This window comes from Papaver somniferum, unplaced genomic scaffold, assembly GCF_003573695.1.
Source record: "Papaver somniferum cultivar HN1 unplaced genomic scaffold, ASM357369v1 unplaced-scaffold_19, whole genome shotgun sequence".
Taxonomy (NCBI): domain Eukaryota; kingdom Viridiplantae; phylum Streptophyta; class Magnoliopsida; order Ranunculales; family Papaveraceae; genus Papaver; species Papaver somniferum.
The window spans coordinates 13826400-13848590 of NW_020628818.1; the positions used below are offsets into that span (position 1 = coordinate 13826400).

At 35.6% G+C, this 22191-nt stretch overlaps 2 protein-coding genes across 2 annotated transcripts; one reads left to right on the top strand and one right to left on the bottom strand.

Annotated features, from left to right (window-relative positions):
• The first annotated feature begins 272 nt into the window (after positions 1 to 272).
• On the top strand, positions 273 to 2370 carry LOC113338382 (uncharacterized protein At2g27730, mitochondrial-like). Its single transcript, XM_026583815.1, has 3 exons — positions 273 to 486; positions 1491 to 1529; positions 1955 to 2370. The coding sequence occupies exons 1-3, from the start codon at positions 385 to 387 to the stop codon at positions 2162 to 2164; spliced, it is 351 nt and encodes a 116-aa protein (XP_026439600.1). The 5' UTR covers positions 273 to 384; the 3' UTR covers positions 2165 to 2370.
• An 824-nt stretch (positions 2371 to 3194) lies between these two features.
• LOC113338280 (uncharacterized protein At2g27730, mitochondrial-like) lies at positions 3195 to 6763 on the bottom strand. The gene is made up of 3 exons (XM_026583723.1): positions 6524 to 6763; positions 6350 to 6436; positions 3195 to 3587 (listed from the first exon to the last, which is right to left on the bottom strand). Exons 1-3 carry the CDS (start codon positions 6665 to 6667, stop codon positions 3567 to 3569), a joined length of 252 nt encoding a protein of 83 aa, XP_026439508.1. The 5' UTR covers positions 6668 to 6763; the 3' UTR covers positions 3195 to 3566.
• Positions 6764 to 22191: the final 15428 nt, after the last annotated feature.

Here is a 22191-nt window from a genome sequence, read left to right on the forward strand (position 1 = left end):
ATATCGTCAATCAATGGCTGAGAGTCATTCTAGGATAGATAATCTAAGGGCTAAAAAATACTAGGGAATATTGGGCGGGTGGGTGGGTCGGTTCGGGTGAAAAAAGTTTATACCCGCAACCGACCCAACATATGGTGGGTTTTCAAGCGTCTCACCCATAATCGACCCATGCCTAAATGGGTCGGGTCGGGTGTGGGTTTTTTTTGGTCGGGTGCGGGTCGGGTCGGCGGGTCGATTCGGTTTTGTTCAGCCCTATTAGATCGCTTGCTCAGGCAATTGAGCACCACCCTCGTTTCTGTTGAATTTCTCAGAGCTCCACTGAAACTTTTTTCTATTTCTTCTGTCTGCTTGAAGAAAAATCGTAACCCTAGATCTAGAATCATAATGGCGTCAAGAATTGCTGCAAGGTATGTTTCACGAAGGATGTCAAGTGGTGGAAGAGTTTTAGGCGAGGAGGAAAGAGCAGCTGAAAATATCTACATTAAGGTATAAATTTCTTCATAATAGTTTGATATTTATTGATTTTTCTTTCGATTTTGATGAGTATTGTTTGGTATTTTTGTAAGATATGTTGAAATTTGTTGGGGTTTTGTGTTAAATGGGTTTAGAATCGTATTTTATTTGTACCCTTTTTTTGTTTTTCGTCAAAATTTGTACCCATTTCTTGTTTAGATGTTTGAGGGTTTTGAGAAATAGGGTTTCAGATTTTGATTGGTTTTGGTTTATAGTACATGCTTGTGTAGTTGTGTGTCTTAGTAGATTTATCATTTTGTTTTGTTTTCTTCTGTTTTTGCAAGTATTAGCCCTAGGATTGGGATACAAGTTTGAGTGTCTGTGTGCTTAGATGTAAGTAGTAATCTGGGAGAGTAGAAGCAGGAGAAAGTTATGTGTATGAGTAATTTTTGATGAAGAGAAAGGGATTTAACTATTTTGGTATTCGAATTTGGTGATGACTTGAGGAAACTTCAACTCCGTGAACTAAGTTATCTTGTTTCTCATGGTTCTTTGTAAACTTCAACTTTTTTTTTCCAGCTTTGTGCAATATAGTGTTACCTTTTAGATTGTGATGGTTTGCTAAGTGTGTTTGAGATGTTCTGTAACTATAGTACTGTACGTCTAAAATGATTTGAAATTCATGTGGTTCTGTAGTTTAACTATGAGTTCCGTTCAGCCTAGTCTTTGTCAAGAGATTGTATGATGTGTTTTCTTTATCACTGTTATTGAATATCTCAGTATGATCATTTTGGATGATACTAAAACTTGAGTTTAAACATATGCTAGTTTGGCATGTTTAGCAAACTGGTGATGCAACTTCAGAAAATTGGAGACGTTGAACTTGGGGGTTTCTTATGGATAGGATACACAAAATTTCTGACCATTTGTTCAACTATACACTAGTCTATGACTCTATGCTGCAATTTGTGGTTTGTTTGCTTACTCATTTCCTGTTATCTCTCTTGTATTAATGTGATTACATTATGATGCTTCAGAAAATGGAGAAAGAGAAGCTGGAGAAGCTTGCACGCAAGGTATGGTTGTTTTTCATCCTATTCTGTTAATCCATTGAATGGCATAATGCTATTATAATAGTAAACTTATTTCTCGCGTAGCTCATAATTAGAGTAAAAATCTGTATGGTGGCTTCAATATCAATATACTGACCAAAATGCTTGCTTCTCTTGGGACTTGACAAAGTATAAGTCAAGAAAGTACGAGGAGCTGTTATTCCTTATCCGTCTATGTCTATTGAAGGCTGATACTTTCTGGCAGTCAAGAGTTAGAAATAGTTCATGAGCTACAATATGAATTAGGGGATTATCATCTCGAAACTACAGAGTATAATGAGTAGCCAATGTCTGAGTTATAGGTTTCTATTGCGTCTTGTTGTTGACTGTAAACTAGTTGATGTTTGTTATATGTCAAATGCTGAAAATTTTCTTTATTTGCCTTTCAGGGCCCTGAAAATGCAACCCCATCGGCTCCCGTATCTGAAGCAACTACTGCAGCTTCCACACCAAGTGCTGCAGCTTCCTCAACTTCGAAGACATCAACTGACAAGAACCGAAACTATGGAGTTATTGCTGGTGTTGTAGCTGGACTCGGTGGTCTAGGTTGGTATCTCATGGCAAGTTCCAAGAAGCCAGAAGCTCAAGAGCAGGACTAAGGATAGTGTTACACCTAGGAGGAAACAGTTAGAAAGCATGCTTCCCTCATTTTCTGAACTTTTTGTGGATATGGAAAATCTGATGTCACTTTCACCGCACAAATTTTATTTTGATGATGTTTCCCTCATTTTCTGAACTAATTTTGAGGAAAAGGAAATCCTGATTTCAGTATGGAATTATGTCTGTTTCGCTGCATACATTTTCATCTGATTTTTCTCGTTCCTTTATGTTGTTGATGCATAATTTTTCAGTCTGGAATCATGTCACTAGAATGATAGGGATCCAGTAAACTTTGGATGAAGCCCAATGAACATCAGTGTGTGAGTATGTTCTCTAATGTAGCTGAACTGTGTCCCAGAACACACCGGAACAGACTCGATGTTCATTATGCTTCACCCTACTAGGTTTACCTTTTCTTATTTATTTTAACTGTGCTTCACCCTTCTCTCTATTATTGATCTAGTGCGCTAGATTTCTCAGTTTGGAACTTTGAAGAGAAGCATGGAACTCATTTTAAGCTACGCTACGTCACTTCATAAATATCCACCTTTTGCAGTTAATATAAGAAACAAACTGAATACCCATTATAACACCATAATTAGGCTTCCTCTGGCTGCTTATTTAGTAATTGCCATGAATCTTCGTTTCAAGATGGAAAAGAGTGTTGATACAGTTTGCGAGTTTAAGCACCAGTCCTGAGAAGTAAATTTTGCTGCTGGTTGCTTGGAAAAGAAAGGTTTAAATATGATTACGGGCAGCTCAATTATGTAATTCAAGGACTGGTTTTATTCGAAGGGTGGAAGTACCCTATCATTCTTACTGAACTTCTGTTTGAAGATCTACAGGTTCTAAAATGGCTCTTTCCACCTATCAGATGGAATTTTGGCTCTTTCCACTCATTAGATGGATTTTTTTTGCACCATTTACTGAAGCATATTAGATTTTATTCAGTTCAACGGAAGATGGTACCGAAGCAAATTACTGTAAGAGTTTAGGGAAACGTAAGACAGTCTCCAGGGAGACAACCGTAAGATACGTCTCTGGGGAGACGAGTGATGGAATTTCAAATCCTGGCAAATACTCTTAGAGAGCTAGAAGGCCAGCCTTGGCATTCAAGCCCAAGCAAAGTGGGTGACCTCATTATTTTTCTTCTGTTTTTCTTTTTCTTATGAACCTGTAGAACTAATAAACTAACTGTGCAACCAAGAAAACACAAATTGAACAAGGGTCTTTTACTTGCTAACACACGATCGTGTCAAGAAGTGGTACACCATGCTATACAAACACCATAGTCTGCCAAGAGGTCCATGGGAACAACAAACTTTATTCGACATCATCAAAAGTAAGAACTAGAATAGCTCATCAACAACTTGGAGATGACCCTGTAACTCTCGGCCTTCTTTACTTGCTGCTTTCAGGCTTCTGTAAAAAGAAAACAACAGTTGATGAGAAGATATGAATGAGGATGGAAAAACAACAACAGCCATAGCAGCAACAACAAAAAGAAAAAGAAGGAACGCTGACACACATATGCACGCTGACACACATAGATGTTCATCTCTAACACTTGAGTAGAATTCAGATCCGACAAGGGAATCATAGTCCAGATAACTAACAATGCACGAGTGTTCTTCTATCTCAACACTAACAACTTAATTCTAAACTCAACAATATGTCAACCTTAAATCCAACTTTCATAACATTCAAACCCTCTCATTTCATCCCTTAAGGCAGCTCACCAGGAGTAAGTAAGCAAACATGTTAACCTGGAGGCCCATACCACAGTATAGTGTAAATAGCAACGAATTTATACTCCCTCCTACAAATTTTAGTGTAAGTGTGTTTTCAATGTTTTTATGTTGTCTGGTGTGTTGTGACTTTCTTAATGGTTTCAGATCTTGTGTCTAGGACAGATAAAGCATGAATAGACACCTCAACTGTGAGGCTCATGCAATTTTTTTTCATTTCGTATAGTGAAAATGAATAGCAACGAATTTAATACAGCGAGGTGTATGCTCCCTCTTACGAATTTCTAGTCTAAGTGGTTTCGATGTTGCAGACTTGCAGTTATGTTGTCTGATGGGTTGTGACTTTCTCAATGGTATCAGATCTCATGTCTCGGACACATACAGCATGAATAGACACATCAACTGTGAGGCTCATGCAAATTTTTTTCCATTTTGTACACTGCAGTACAAACTAACATTCTAGAGAACCATATCATAACACTTGAAATACGGCTAGAAGCCTACAACAAACGAACCCCCCAGTATCTTAAATGCAAGTTCTGTTGAAGAGCTTAAGACTCCAAACACTGTAACAGTTCTAATTCGTAGATAACTAGATCCTCTTAATTGTGCTAGTTGTTAGTTATAGATCATGGACAGCGCACTTTCAAAACCTCATGAACAAACAACCACTTCCCGAGTTCTCTTCCCCAATCATGCAAACCTAATCTTTTAAGATTAGTTACCAATATTATCATGCAATGATTCATTAACACAGCTGTTATATCATTTCTAAAGGAGGAAAAGATAAATGAACCATAAATGACAAGACTTAGAATATACACTCTCAAAGAACTTATCAGTATTTGCTAATTATTATTGTTTACCAAGGAAGGCATTCGTCACACAGGGTTTTCAGCTTAATCGAACCATCCGCGACAATTGAAGCACTATGTCTCAGATCCTTAGTATTATATCCAAGTTAAAAATAAATGAAAAACTGAGCACATTAGCTATAGACATGTTATTAATTTCAATTACTGCACAATAAACTTGACCTCCACCGAATTTAAGAACACCAGTAAATGTTACGTTCCAAAGTTTACTAGAATTTAATAGACTCTCCTCATTTATGATTAACATAGTGCTAAGCAGATGATGATCATCCTCAAGCAAATTGCAGGTGTTAAACCATCCAAAACAGTATGAAGATCAAGCACATGAAATCAATTCATAGTGTAGAGCATAGAGAACCCCATGCAGATTCAATTTGGTCAAATACAGATCTCTTTCAGCAACATTTTCCCTGATTAATCAAGATCGCTTGCTAATAACCTTAACAAAAAAATCATTACCAAGTCAACCATTTCCCTTTCCTAATCTTTCACATTTACATAGAAATTCACAATATTAAAAATAACAAGAGCAATAGTGGCAGCAACAAAAAGAAAATGAAGGAACGTTGACACGTATATGTGGACAGACATTTATTTAACATTTGAACAGAATTCAGGGTCTGACAAGGGAATCATAGTCCAGATTACTGGATATACATTGGAAACAGACCGAGTTCAAATGATTTCAACTTCTGCATAAACAATGCGCGAGTTTTCTTTTATCTCAACACTAACGATTTAATTCTAAACTCAACAAGTAATTTATGTTTAACCTTAGATCCAACTATCATAGCCTTCAAACTATCTAATTTCATCCCACCAGGAATAAGCAAGCCCCAATATCTTAAAATGCAAGTTCTGTGAAGAGCTTAAGACTCCAAACACAGTAAAGGTTTGAAATCTACTTCGTGGATAACTAGATACTCTTGATTGTGCTAGTTGTTAGTTACAGATCACGGACAGCACACTTTCAAAAAACTCATAATCAAACAACCACTTCCAAGTTCTCTTCCCCATCAATGTAAACCGAATCCTTTAAGTTTAAGATTAGTTGCCATTATTATCATGCAATGATTCATCAATACAGCAATGATATCACTTCTATCGTACATTTGTACCTAATTTAAAAAAAGGAAAAGATACATCAACCATTAAAAGACAAGAGTTCGATTATCCACTCTGACAGATGCTATCTTAGTATTTGTCATTAATTACCAAGGAAGGCATTCATCTCACAAGGTTTAAGCTTCGTCTAGTAACTGTTTAAGCACTACATCTCATGATCCTAGGTGTCGTATCCAAGTTATAAATAAAAAACTGAGGATATTAGCTATACATGACATGTTTAATTTCAATTACTGCTCAAAAGGCTTGAACATAGAGAAGAACAAAATTAGGTCAAATAAAGATCTCTTTCAGCAACATTTCCTAATTAATCAAGATCACTTACTAATAACCTTAACACAAAAAAAAAATCATTACCAAGTCAACCATTTCCCTTTTCTAATCTCTCACATTTTCACAGAAATCAACAAAACTAAAAATAACACAGAAACAATACCTTGTCAGCTGCAGCTTTCTTTTCTGCTTCAGCAATTTCCTTGTCCAACTTCTGCTTCATTTTCTCCAACTTTTCCCTCTCCATTTTCTTCAGATCCAAACAAAATAAAACACAATCAATCAATCACATAAATAAAAAAATTTAGAATCAAGAGATAGAGAAAGAGATTCAGACCTTAATCCATATATTTTCAGCAGCTAATTCCTCGTCACCAAGAACTCTACCCGATTTATCACTGAAGTACCGAGGAGCAAACCTTCGTGTTCCTTCCATTAAACGACTGGGAGAAATCTTATTCACTGCTGCTCTCATCGCCATTGCTAAGTACTGTTTGTTTTTCTTTCTTTTCAAGACACGTAATGAAGAAGACTGAAAACCCTAAATGTCGTTTTATGAGATGTTTGAATCGGAAATGGAATGACCAGTCAAAAGCGGTTTTATGAAACCGGATCAAGTTTTGAGATGTTTCAGGGGGTGAGAGCTTATTCTATACATCAGGAGCTATCTTAATTTCTTCATGTAACATCACGTTAGATGATGACACGTAACATACCGTGGGCTAGGCTTATTTCAGCTGGGCTCACGTATACTCCATTTAGATTACAAGAGTCCAAACTCCAAGTACACCACATCTGCCCAATAGCTAAGTATCATATTTAGTAGGGGTGTGCAACTGATGGACGGTTGCGAATTAGGGGTCACCCGCAATTAAACTGTTAAAGTTGTGGATTTGGAAAATTGAACCGTGACCGGTTCAATCACCTGCAGATTTGATCTCTGCGGATCTGCAGATTATACGGACCGGATAAGGATTAACCGGGGTTTTAGTCAGGAATTTTTTTTTTCACGTAATAGGAATGTCTAGGTTTTGGAAACCAGGAACAGAGAGACCTCAACTCATAGACGATGAAGAAGGTGGAGTCATCTCTGTGTCATCAACACCATCGCATAGGTATCGTTGATTCTCTTTCGATCTGATTAAGTTGTTTTAATTGGTTAAATTACTAGTTAACTTTAAATTTTGATTTGCCATAAACAGTATTGAGAAGCAAAGACAAAGACTACCAGTGTACAAATATCTTACTCACATTCTTTACCTAGTTGAGAATCATGCTACTAGCATTATTGTTGGTGAATCTGGCAGTGGTAAAACTACTCAAATCCCTCAGTTTCTTAACGAAGCTGGATGGGCTGAAGGTGGAAGGGTTATTGCTTGTACACAACCAAGACGATTGTCCGTTCAGGTTTGCCTTTTGCTACCCTAATGCAATATATTGTAATTTAACTGTTGGTCTTGACTGGTTATGTTTGAAATCAACATTTTGTAATTGTTTTTTTGATTCAATATGTTGTTGCTAGGATAGCTGAAGAGATGGGTGTAAATCTTGGAGATGAAGTTGGATATACAATTCGTTTTGAAGATCTTACAAAGCCAGTGAGGTATATGCATTTTTATTGGAGGCTTCTCTTTTGAATCATCAATTTAGGTTGTGAATAATCGATTTAGGTTCTAAAACTAAAACTTTCAATATTATCCTTAGTAATTTTATTAAATTCCCTTATTACCCTATGGTTGCGGGTGAATCCGCGGATTTACAAAACCAACCGCAACCAAACCGCTAAACCTTGCGGATTTGAGAACTCATCCGTGTCCGGTCCATAAACTCTTGCGGATTGGTTTTCACCCGTAATTTTGCGGACGGTTGCGAGTGAAATCCGCGATTTTGGTTTTTCTGCACACCCCTGCTATTTGGGAAACTTAGGGGGAGACCCAAAAAAAAATATTCTCATTGTCAGACCCACAATCAAATTTGGATACTGTGACACCCATAAATATTTCTGTGACACCCATAATTATCCGAAATTATTAAAACTTTTCCGTATGACGTGTTATGCATACTGTTTTTCAGGGATAACTCGTTATGCATCCTAATTTTTCAGGAGTATAATTGGCAACACAACTTGGATATAACATATCTAAAAATCCGCGCCTTGGAATTTTACAAATTTTATATCGTTGGAAATCTTTTAAAGAGAGATACGCAACGAGCACAAACAACAATATCAAACTTTTGTTTTTCACGAAAAAATCGGAGGTGATCATCGTTTTAGGGAAAAATTTCGAAAACTGACTGCATATTCATTATGCAGCCTCCAAAAAAGATGCATAACACATTATGCAGATGCATATCGAATTATGCAATCATTTTTTCGACTGCATAACAAGTTATGTAGCCATTGTTTTGGTTGATTTTAGTTCGTACAGAAAAAATTGGTGCGTAATGCGTTATGCAGCCATATTTAAATGATGCATATCAGGTTATGCATCCATTTTCTTGATGCATAAAAGATTATGCAACAATTTTCTCGATGCATAATGCATTATGCAGTCATATTTTCGGATGCATAACCTGTTATGCATCCACTTTCATGACTGCATAACTTGTTATGTAGATATTATTGTAGGTGCATAACAAGTTATGCAACCTTGTTTTTTGTTGGTTTCAATACTAAGAAAAAAGTATCTGCATACCGTAGATATTATTTCCTTCATCAAACCACTCATCTCTACTCTTTTAATAGTTTGTAAGCATTCATCCTTAAAAGTGTGTGGCAACCATAACGTAGATATTATATTGTGTACGTCTCCAAACCCAGAATTCTCTTCTGAATCATAACTCTTATTCACAGCAGCACAGCAGCTAAAGAAGAAGATAAGGAAACTAATTGATAAGCAATTGCATACGAGAACACTTTCTTCACATAAGAGATTCAACTATCTTTTTCTACATCCCTAATCGTCTATTTTTTTCGTGTGCAGCCTAATATACTTTGATTGTTTAAACATCGGTGATGTTTAGTTTGTTACCATGACTTAGAGAAACGATGGAGCAATCAGTGGGTATGATTTCAGATCTGAAATTGGGTGAAGATTGTTGCGAATTTGTGTGGGTTTGAGCATAATTGAAAAGGGAATTTTTGTATCGCTGCTCAATAGATGGAATTAAGGAATTGAAGTTAGAGTTTCGGTGTTCTTGAGAGATAGAGATGACATTGTTGATAAGGGGTCGGTGGTTTGAATATGAAGATGATTATGGGTTTCTTGATGAGCTCAAAATAAGAAGATAGATCTGCTCCGAAGATCAAATGGTTGAATCTGTGAATAGGTGGAGGTTAACAAGATGAATGGGTTGATGAGTGTTGAATCGAATTGATCCAAAATTAGAAGATGGATGATAGGTTGGTGGCGCTGTTGAAGAAAAGCAATTGAAGATGAAGAAGAAGAAGAAAAAAAAAACGAAACATAATTTTATAAAATATGGGTTTGAGAATAATTTTTTCCTAGAAAATGGGTGCACGCCTTCATATTTCTGGGCGTTGGTTTCACAGTAGGAAAGATCCGAAGAATGGGTCTCCCTGTAGTTTTCACATCCTATTTTGAGGCATACCTAAATAAGGGTGCGCATATATATACTATTTAGGATGGGTTTATAAGGGGAATTTAATGGACATATGAAAAGATTGTGGTATATCTGGTACCCTCGTCATTTCAAAGGTGCTTAATATTGCAAAAATTATAGGATCTCCTAATAAAATTGATTCTGTTTTGGCTACTAAGTGTGAAAAGTTCGTAAAAGTTAGAGCTGGATATTACAAGGCCAGTTCCTAAACATATGGTGATCATTCTGAAATCCAAGAGGACAATCTTTTTGTTTTTTAGACATGAAAAACTTCATAGGTTGTGCTTTTATTGTGGCTATTTTGTTACTTAATGAAACAACGCCCTCAACTATCAAGTAAGCTGGAAGAGGATAAGTATAAGTACAGAGGAAGTAACGTTGAAAATGAATGATAAATCGTTGGAGAAATATACAAAAAAGATTCGTGCTTATCACAGAAATTTTGCTCATGGTCCCATAAGTCCTCGTCAAGGAAGTGCAATGAAGAAGATGATGTTGAATACAAGTTTTCAAGGGACATCGATCTCTGGGTACAGAATTCCATAGGAGATTGATAACACACGTCACTTGTAGATGGATTTGGCAGCATTGAGGATGAAAAGCAATCAAAGAAGGGATGAGAATATCGCTTCTGACAAACTACGTGTTGACAGACTGACTTTTGAGGTGAAAGGTAATGAGGGCATGGTGAGAGTAAAGTTCACAAAACAGGTGGTTTTTGTATTAGAGGGGATGAAAGACAGGTGTCAACGGAAGATGGATCTTAATGGTGTTAAGGTTGGAGGGGATAAAGAGACATCCATTAATGTAATAATTGCCGAAACAAATAAATCTGGCATTGACTAGTTATGAAGACATGGGTGAATACCAAGATGGAAGCAGATTCAAGAAAACAACCTGGTGATAAATTTAAGATGTTGTCATCTGAGCAGCAAGTGGTGCAGAACCTGATGCGATAGTCTGATAAAATTCTCGTGTCCTACAATTAGAAAAAATGACTCAGCAATATCATCACCCATAACTATAATGGACATTTGTATGGGAAAACAAGCCCTGACTTTTGGTGAAGGAACAATAGAAGTTGATGACAAGATCACCACAATGGAACAAATTATTTCAAGTCCAACAAAGTCCATTAGTGAGCAAGTAAACCCTAATCTCCAAATGGGTGAAAGAGATCTACTAGAAATATTACTCATAATCAAAATGATTGCATTATTAAAGAAGTTATTAGTGGATCGAAAAGATCGGATTGTCCTATGTACATTGATATCCCTATTAAAAAGACTAATCAATTACAAACTACTCAAATAGGTGTGGTGGCTTTCCAAAATCAGCCACAAGATCAATATTCCTGCTCTCCTGGAACTACTGAGGATTGAGAACCTTCTTGATAGTCTTATGGAGGCGTTTCTCAGGGCCTATAATCCCCAACTGGCCTTTGTTTCAGAGACTCTTATTGGTGAGTCAAATTCTAATATGGTTTATGATATTCTCTGGGTTATGATAATTTTAAGTATATTCATACAATTGGTAAAAGCGGTAGCTTTACAATTCTGTGGAGGAGTGAAATTGATCTAAAGTGATAAGTGCTGATAAAAATGATATTAATTGTTGAATTAATTAATAGTGAATAGAGATTTGGATCTCTTATATTTTTATGGGCCACCGGAGCATAATCTAAGGAATCATTTATGGGCTAGTTTCTCTCAATTCACTGCTCATCTAACCAATCCTTGGCATGTAATGAGTGATTTGAATGCAATCACTAAGTGGGAAGAAAGGTGAAATTAAGACTCTGAATCCTTCCAATTCAGAGTTCAAGAAATTCATTTATGGTAGAGGATTAATTGATATGGGGTTTGTTGGACCAGCCTTTATTTGCATAAATGGTGTTATGGTTGAAAATCCAATTTTTGAAAGGTTAATAATGTTTTATGTACTCCTAAGTGGTATTTGATGTTCCAAAATAATGGGGCGCCGCACTTGCCAAAAGTGAGTAGTGACCATGCACATATTCTAATATATACCTCCATAACTAATAAAAGAAGAAGGAAACGCTCAAACAAGTTTGAGTACTTTTGGGTTAAGCACCCTGCTCTTAATGATGTGGTGCATCATTCTTTGACTACAATCAAGATAATACTATAAATAAGATAAGCACTTTGGTTAAGGATCTCAATAAGTGGATTAAAAAGGCTTTGGCAACATTTTCAGAGTTGTGAGGATACTAAGAAAGAGTTGTTACAAATTCATACTGAAGCTCACTGCAGGGATACTAGAACTAAAGAAGCTGAGTTATGTAAGAAAATTGATAATTTGAATCTAATGCAGCAGAGGTATTATGAACAAAGAAGTAATCTCTTAATGCTCTATAAAAAGAAGAAGAATCAACTGCTCTCAAAATTCCTGGTGGTAAATGGGTAACTGATTCCAATGAAGTTATAAACAATCTGGTAAATCACTTCTCCGGCTTATTCAAAAGAGATCCCGATGAGGATAAATACCCAAATTTTTTCGAACCTTCTATCAAAATTGAGATGAAACTAACTCCAATATCTCAATGGTTTCTACTTTAGAGAAAATATGGTTCACCATCAAGGGAATGTCTACTTTAATTTACAAGAGATATTGGGATCTAATTGGAGAGGATGTCACAAAAACCATCAAAGACTGTTTCACTACTACTTCTCTACCTTCAGGCTTGAATTGCACAAATCTTGTATTGATTCCTAAGATAAAAAATCCCACTCTTCCTTCGAAGTATAGACTTTCATATCTAACAAGCATAATGGATAAGGTGGTAAGAATATTTTTTTTTTTGCTCAAAGACTAAAAAAATCATCCAAATGAGCCTGTTGATAGATCGCAACCTGCTTTTTTTGTTGAAAAATTAATAATAAATAACATTATAACAGTTAAAGAAATTTTACATTCAATGGCTAAATCTAACTCCATAATAGGTGTTTTTTCTTTGAAAATAGATATTAGTAAATCTTATGATAAAATTAGTTGGAGATTTTTAAGTCACTATCGTAGGACTTTTGGATTTCTTGGTACTACCCTTGAACTCAATGGACAAGTTGAAGGTTTCTTTGTTGCTGAAAGGAGGTCCAGAAAAGGGTGTAATTTATTTCCCCCCTATACTTGTTTATTTTATGTTCTCAAGGATTATCTTGGCTTACGAGGACTACGGAAAGAAATAATCTTTGTAGTGGGTACAAAATTTATGACTATGCCCCTGCTATCTCTCACCTCATGTTTTTAGATGACCTTCTTCTATTTGGAACTCTGTATAATTAAGATGTGAATAACCTCATGGAGATTCTTAATATTTGTTCTTTGGTATGGTAAAAGTGATAACATGAAGAAGTCAGTTGTCCTATTTAGTGAAGTGGTTAGTAACAACATGAAGATTGAAGTATCCAGAAGGTTGGGTTTTCAAAAATTAGAGATTACTGATAAGTATTTGGTCATCACCTCTTTAAGCCTACGCACAAAAACTATTCAGATACTTTCTTGTTTGATAAGTTGGAGGCTTAGATGACAGGATCGAAGAGAAGCTTTCTAACTCATGCTGATCAAAACTGAACTTGGTTTTATACCTCCTCACAATATAACAACCTCTTTGATCCCTAAGAAGACACTGCAGATTCTTACTATGAATACAAGGAATTTTGTGTAGGAGTCATAACATATATGACAAAAAGATACATTTCAGAAAGTGGGAGCAGTTGAAACTAACAAAAGACAAAGGTGGATTGAGGATTAGATCTCTTTTAAACACAAATAAAGCCATGATAGTTAAATTGATTTGGAAGTTTTTTGATGACCCGGACCGTCTATGGTCTTAACTGATAAAGGCCAAGTATATAAAAGATGGTAGTTTTTGGGAAGCAAAAAAGCCTGCAAAATGTTCATCTACTTTGAATGTCATGCTCAAATGCATAGAGGATATGAAGGATGGGTGTTGTTGTTCAGTGGTAAATGGAGAAAGCACAAACATAAGGAATGATCTTTGAATTCCAAATTTGATGAAAAATACCCTTGAAGTCAACCCCAACAGTTATCCAAACATAAAGAAGGTAAAAGCCTAGATAATCCATAATGAAAACAGATGGGATGAATCCAAGTTACAGCAGTTGTTCAACCACTATGTTGTTGTGAAGATATTATAATAACATATTTGATACGGAAAACTTTCAGATGCAGTTACCAACTCAAGAGATAAGTTGGTATGGGCTCATCATCCATCAGGCGCCTATAAAGGTAAGTTTTTTCTGAAAACTTTAGAGGAAAAACAACCATCTACTCCTCACAGCTCTAATTCTCCTTGGAAGAAGTTCTGGCATGTAAAATATCTTCCTCGCAAGATACTTCTGTTTTTATGGAGACTGCTTAAGAATAGGTTGGATGTAGCAGGAAACATTAATAGACACATAAATAATGTCAATGCTGACTGTAGGTTGTGCAATGGATCTGTAGAAATTGTTGATCATTTATTTCTATATTGTCAAGCTTCTCGAGATGTATTTTTTCTCCTCTTTTGGATCCTAAAACTAGTACTTCTTCTAACGATATTATTCAAGACCATATTTCTAGATGACTTGCTGAAAGTGGAGACTATTCCAAACTGAAGATGAGGCTTGTATGTTTTAGGCTATTTTAGAGTCTAGAAATAACATCATTTTCAACGAAGGCAAGTTCAACATTCCTACTATTGATAGAATACCAACACTGGTATAACTTAGAGATTATCACTACTGAGATTGGGGTTATCCCCACTGAGATGGATATTTTAGAGTCTCAAAAGGACCAATAAGAACCTCTTCCAAGTAACAATATCAAGGTGAATTTTGATGGTGCAACTGGTGTAAGAGGTATCAGGTGTAGTGTTATTGCAAAGGATAGTAAAGCTGGTATTTCAAGGTTGTCAGAACAAGGTTCTCAATTATACTACTGTTGTGGAGGATAAGTCCTATGGAGCTTTGTTTGCGGTGGAGTTAGCTGATAGCAGAAGGTTTAAGGATATTATTCTTAAGGGGAACTTTATAATCCTCATTAACACTCCTAAGTATACACATTACCAGCACCCTTGGAGAATACATATTACAACGTAATAAGAGACATCCTCCTCAAATTCAATTATGTCACTTTCCAATTTATCAAAAATAATGCCAACTTTGTAGAGTCGGATTTTGTGCACACTCCTTAACGAGTGTGTACGTAACATTCGATCTCCACCATTGATTTAATTTATGGAGTTATGTAACGAGGGTCGAGATTCTAAACACGGAGGGTTATAAGATCATCAGAACATGTCAAATATACACTCTTTAGGCATATTCCTAGGAACATGTCAAACAACATAGTTTGCCACTTTTGCACCCACTATGGGTATGAAAAAAAGGGAAAACTAATTGTTTAAGTGTAAAATATACCACTTAGGCATACGCGACAGAATCTCTAGCGAGCGATAGGATTCCATCGCTCGATGGTCAGAACAACGCTCGAGGGTCTAGACAGCTCCAATACTAGCCTTTCTATAGCTCGTTGGTTTAATCATCGCCCAATAGATACTCATCCAACAAATGGAAAATCCCCCTATAGATACTCAACTTCAAAATCATTTCAAGTCACACCAGAATTTATAAATCTCTCTAGAATTTCTCAATCTCTCACTATTCTTCCAATCTAAAACAAGATAAACTAATCACACCTTCTCTACACTTCTTAATTTCTTGTAATATGGATTCTCAATCTCAAACTTAAGACAAAGGTAGAGGTAAAAAAAAGTAACAAAGTTCGGAGTCCAAAATTCACTATATCCGAAGATGAATATTTTTGTTGTAATTATATTTTTTTTTACCCAAGATTATATTAGTGGTGCACATCAACATGGTAACACCATGTGGGATAACATATTTATGAAATATCAATTACAAAAGATGAACATCAACTATCTTGATGCGACTGGGTTGTCACAATGTTTCATTACGATCAATAAGGAAGTCGCCTCTTATGTTGTTGCGACAATACAAGCGAAGAGAGGCCAGGAGAGTGGTGATGTGGAAACAAAATGTCGTACATATTGGCAACGCAAGTATGGAAAAAATTTCCAATTCGAAAGTTGTTATTATATTTTAAAGTAGTTGAAAAAATATAATTCAGGCGTGTTAACAGCTAATCAACAAGTGCCTGAAAGATCACTATACAATTCTTCTCCCTCAACACCAAATTCTTCATCTTTTTCACCAGGTACATCAAATCCAACTTTTTCACCAGATATCATAAGAAACCCAAATGCCAACTTAGTTCTCAATGATGATGATGCTAATAAAAAAATTTTAGGAAGAAACAGAGTAAGACTGGCTAGAAAAGTAGCTCAAGAAGGGGGGATAGATACGATGTTTTTAACATGAAGGAGTTTATGAAATATCATGAGACCATTGACAAGCATAAGATTATTGGTGCGGACATTTCAATTATGAACACGCAACAAAAACATGTGTGGTAACTCGAATTTGACAAGCTACAAGCACAAATTGAACAACAAGCTGGATTTAATCACAACCCAGCTGGTGATGATGGGATGATGAGTTCGATGTAGTAGTACCTCTAAATAATCGATGTATTAATTTTAAATTTAATTAATTGAAATGTTGAGTTTTAATTTGAAATGTTGAGTTTTAATTTGAAATGTTAAATTTTAATTTGAGATATTATTGCATTATACTTAATAGATTTTACTTAATTATAACACCACATTAGCATCATTACATCGTACTAAAATCTCATACGGGTAATGAGAAACTCCTTAAGGATTTAAAAATGAGTTTGTATTCAAAATTCTTTCTTTTCCATCTTCGCCATTCTTCCCAAGATTACACAAAAATTTCATCATAGGTTTCACCCCTAAGTCAATATCGACTTACAACTCGAACTAAAGCTATAAAATCTTCTACTGGTTTTCATATTTCAAAAAATCGACAAAACAATTATGCATGATCCCGATTGTGAGGATTATCTATGTCATTGCAGAAGGTCTCATGATCTTTACCCCAATAACTAATGACTGACTAAACCAGCTTGGCGCTTTTCTTCACCCCTCTTCAGATAGTATATTACATAGTTTCTTCAAAGAGGTAAATCTTCATCTATAGTAAAGTTAGGATTATGCATATTGATTGAGATTAAATAGCGAGAATAGAATATTTTCATAGAAGGTTGGTGTAGAAGGTGTAATTTTGAAATGAAATGAGGGGTATAGGGGATATATTGAAAGTTGTTGGGGAAAACTATCCGTTGGCGATAAAGTGTTTATCGCTCGATCAACTAAAAACCGCTAGGTGACAATTGAATATTTTAAAAAATAAATAACATTGAATAACACAAACTGCAAAAAAATTAATAATTAAATGTTTGAACTAATATCTGAAATAAAACTTAATAATTACGGCCGACGACTCTTCCAAACTCTTCCCAAAGATTCACTCTCAGAATTTCTCTTAACATTTCAAGCAAATTCCGATTCTGAATGTATTAGTCATATGCACATAGTTTTTTGCAGGAAAGCCTCTTTCAGGTTGAATCTCATGCCTCGATTATTCATATTCATATTTAATCCACTCTTTACCACGACAGGATTCCTGAATTACCATTTTATGTAGAATTATGCAAATGAGCACATCTTGTGCATTTTACGAGGACTTAAAACACGATATGAACCACAAATGATAGAGAACTTCCTCTTAAAAATTCCAAAATCCCATACCACATCCTTCCTCATCGCCATTTTGTATTGGTTAAAATGCTGGTTTGATGACCCACTTCGCAGGCAGGGGCCTGATGGTAACATTAAACCAATCATGACCATTTTAGACCATCCGCAAGATAATAACCATGAGTGTATTGATGTCCGCTGACTATGACATAAACTTAGGGACAAAGTCCATACTTTAGATATTCAAATCGATGTAATTTGTGCAAAACATTAATATCATTTTGTGAATCCGGAAGATTGAAAAAAGCGTGCCATATCCAAAAATCATAAGAAGCAGCAACTTCAAGGATAAAGGTTGGTTTTGGGTAACACCCTTTCTATTGACCGACTCAATAAGTAGGGCATCCCTTCCATACCCAATGCATGCATTCAAGGCTACCTAGCATTCCTGAGAATCCCCTATCCTCATTCTCCCTTAACATTTCTCTAACATTTTCCACGGTTGATTTTCGTAAATGCGTTGGGATAAAATGATTAATTACTACTTAGCAAAACAATGAAAGATAAGTGAATGGAGTTATTTTTGCCCATACGATGGTACTCATCGTTCGAATCCCTTGGTTTTCCATAACCTAAAATCCTAAGAGCCGAAGTAACTTTTTTGTTCAGGACTATGACCTCTAATATTCAGTGCATCAAACTGATAATTAAACTGAGGTTCTACCCGAAAAAGCTCATAAATAACCTTTATCACCAGGTGTCAGGGAAACGCGGAATCGACGTTGGAAATCTTGACCAGAGTACACACAAGTGGGAAGAAAATAATCGTGCATCAAATTCTGGTGGAACTATTCCCTCCCTCGATACGTATATCTTCTCATGAATACTTCTGTTAGCTCTGAAACTCTAGGTATTTGTTCTGAATGTACGAGTATCAAAGTGTTCACTAGGTCTCTATCTTCAGCTTCCTCATCATCAAGTTGTTGCAATCTCCTTTGATGCATTTCTATCCGTGATCTAAACCGATTGACATGAATATTCCTCTCTTCATCAGAACTCGCCATTGATGATTATGAAATTTATTGAGAATACAGATAAAGAAATAGGTAAAATATATGTAGAAGTAGGTGTGAGTAATTTGATGAAATAAAATGGCGCATATATAGGAATGAAGTAGGGGAAATATTCGTTACAAAATAGCCGTTAAACGATATATTATCCATCGAGCGATGGTGATTACAACGCCTGCGATAATCATAATATCGCAAGCACTATAGTGAATATATCTCGATAGAAATACTACCATATTTTTTCGTAGTGATGCAACTAATTTACCATGCTACCTGTTATGACAAATAGAATTTTTTACCATGGTCAATAGGAGAATAAGCCTCATAGGAGTGTGCACATAATTAGAGCTGCACATGGGTCGAGCGGGTCGGGTTTTAGCTAATACCAACTACCAACCCAACTATAACGGGTTTTTATTTTCATAACCAACCCTGCACCCACAAACATCGGGCGTTTTTGATCCGCCCGCTATGGGTCGGGCGGGTTCGGGTTTAAACCCTCTTCAAATTGTAGTTCAATTTTTTCTGCAAGTTTTTCACCTGTAGTGTTTATATTTATACCTGCTTTATATTCAATGATCATTCACACACACACACACGTTTTAAAGTTTAAACATACTTCTTACTTAAGTTCTTAATTACTTAAAAATCAAACCATAAACATTGTTAAACTCAAACAAGTACTAGGGTACTAGATTCTAAGTAGTTGTTGTTGTTGTCGTAGGTGAATAAGAAGAACTGAGGAGGAACAAGAAGAACTGAGGAGGCCGAACAAAGAGGAAGAGACTAGAAAGCTGAGAGAAATAGGGTTATCTTATCTACTAGTATCACAAGGGTTTCAATAACGGACGACTAGGATTAGTTTTATCAATGGTGTATATTTAGCGGGCTTTTCGGGCGGGTTTTAGCTAATACCAACTACCAACCCAACTATAACGAGGTTTTATTTTCATAACCAACCCCGCACCCATGACGGGCGGGTTCGGATTAAAAACCCACAGATTTAACAAGTACGGATAAGTTGGACGAGTCTTGTGCAGCTCTAAACGCAATTAAACTCCACTTTGTGGCTCATACTGTTTCTACCCATCTTTGAGAAATGTAGTTAACTTTCCTCGTCACTGCTTTAGTTTTTTAGTTTTTTTTTCTTTTCTTTTCTTGGCTTTCAAAAAGAAAATGTGTTTTAAGGAGGGTTTTAAAAGCGAGAAAGAAAACGATTCGGAAGAAACAAAATCTCTCAAAACCCTAAATTTTAGAGAGAAATGATGGGAGGTACAAGAACTCTTCGATCACGGTATTATTCATGTCAAGCGCAACCACTCGATCAGAAGGAGATATTAGATACCAAAATATGGTGGGTTTATGATTCAGTAGGTCGAGCTCAGAAGCTTGATTTAGGTATGGATTTCATTAGGAAGAAAACAGGATTAACAGAAGCGGAATACCAAATTCTTCTTGACACTCCATACTTAACTTTATTAGGTTGTGAGAAGTGCATTCTTGTTAAAATAGAACACCTTAAAGCCATCCTAACTACTGAAGAAGTTTATGCTCTGGATTCGAGTGAGCTTTCTATGCCTCCATTCGTTGAGGAGATGAGTCGTCAATGTAAGATAATTTCTTATGAGATTAATTATCTTTATTGGGCCCATGTAAGAATCTTGGTCATAACTAGGATATTGTTAAATATCTATAACTTGGTTTATATAAGGAGTCATATTCTTAATATATCTCTTCTTTGATGGAAGGTCGAGATCTAAAGCTAATACTAAAATCCTAGGAACTTGGTCCTCTCTCTACCTATGAAAAGGAAATAGTAACCATCACTATTGAATCCAAGGAATTAACAACTCATTACGCTTAAGGTCAAGAGAGAGAAACCATAATCTCCACAAGGTATTATTGCTGCCTCAAAGGTGATCGACTTATGTTGGATTAGCGCTACCAGGTATTCCGTATAAACTATTCTTGCGTATAATTAACGTGTGATTATCATGAAGTTCAACGATCCTTAATCAAGTATCTATAAAATTAAAACTTATAGTTGGCATCTAGAGCATGAGTTTTAGAACTCATGATTGTCTATTAACGATGTGCAATAATTGTATTATTATTTTTACTTTTGAGCATTTTCATTCTTGTGAAATCACGAACTTCAATTTTCACATAACAGTGATGCATCCTGTTGGCATAAGTATATATTTGATTATTGTGTATTTCACTGCCATGATCACATCTTATAAAAATGATTAAAAAATTCCAAGTTTTACCACTCAAAACCACCTCTGGATTCAATAGAAGTCTATGGTTTTATGATTTCTTCCGCCACCATGGTTGTTTGACGCAACATGATTAACTGATGAGAAAATAAAATTAGGTTAATTTGTTTTTGGGTCCTGTGAGATAATGGATTAATTTAAGTCAAAAAAGGCCTTTTTATTGGTCGACAGTTGACATACATGTCTTTCAATTCCAGCATGTTACTGGGCTTAAGTTTAAACTTGTAGAAATTGACGTTTAGTCCCGTAATGTGAAAAATTTTGGTGATTAATTTGAACTAGTTTTCTTGTCTACTTCTCGATTCAATCAGTTGAGGAGGATCTAATGAAGCTTGATGTTAGTTGTAGCATGGAAAACCATGGATAATAAAGTTACTTTGCATATTGGCAGAAAATGAAACAAAACGATTTATCTCTTACTGAATGTCTTACCATTCCCACATCAGGAGTTGTTCTACTGAAATTCTTTTATCAAGTACCAGGTCTTATTAGTTTTAAGTTTATTTTTCTGTTGGTTACATTTCTCTTAATTTTTATTATTTTGCTTTATGCTAAATTTATGTGCTTTGTTGCATACATTTACAAATACCATTTAGGAGAAAGCAGAATGGTTACTCAACGTGCTAAAAGGTACAAAACAACTTCAATCGAATTCGACTTCTCTATTTTTATTTACATAAAATGAAAAATTACATTTTGATTCTCTTTCATCCTATAATTCTTTGTCACTAATTAATTTGTTTATGTTTGTTTAAATGGTGTGCATTTTACATATTTGTTATTAAGTTAGGGAAATACTTCTTCTTTTTAGTTTGGTCACAAAGTTGAGTTAGACATTGATCTCTTGGAGTTAAATCAGTTTAATATGCGGTCAATTTTATCCTAGCACTAAACATTCTACACTGATATCACAAAGACACATTACCTTGTTTTTTCCTTTGATTTTTGGTTAATGTTGATGTCGAGAAATCAGTTCCAAATTATGATGTTCCCGCAATTTAAACAGGTGACTAATGACTATGAGATCATGAGAAAGTAACAATGTCACTTTAGGATCAGAGAGATCCTTTAGATTTAAAGACTTACTCACGTTCTCCGTGTGAGCACTGTCGAATAGGCAATAGAGTATAACTAATGTGTGCAGCTTTTTAGTTCATTATCTTTATCCCACACTCCATTATGCAATATATATAGTGTTGCTGATAATTTTCTTTTGGTTGGTGTTTTATTTACAAGCTTGCAAAGCGTAGGTCGTTATGAAGCCATTTTTTTACTCTTTCGACCTAACAATTTTACAGGTTGATCTGTC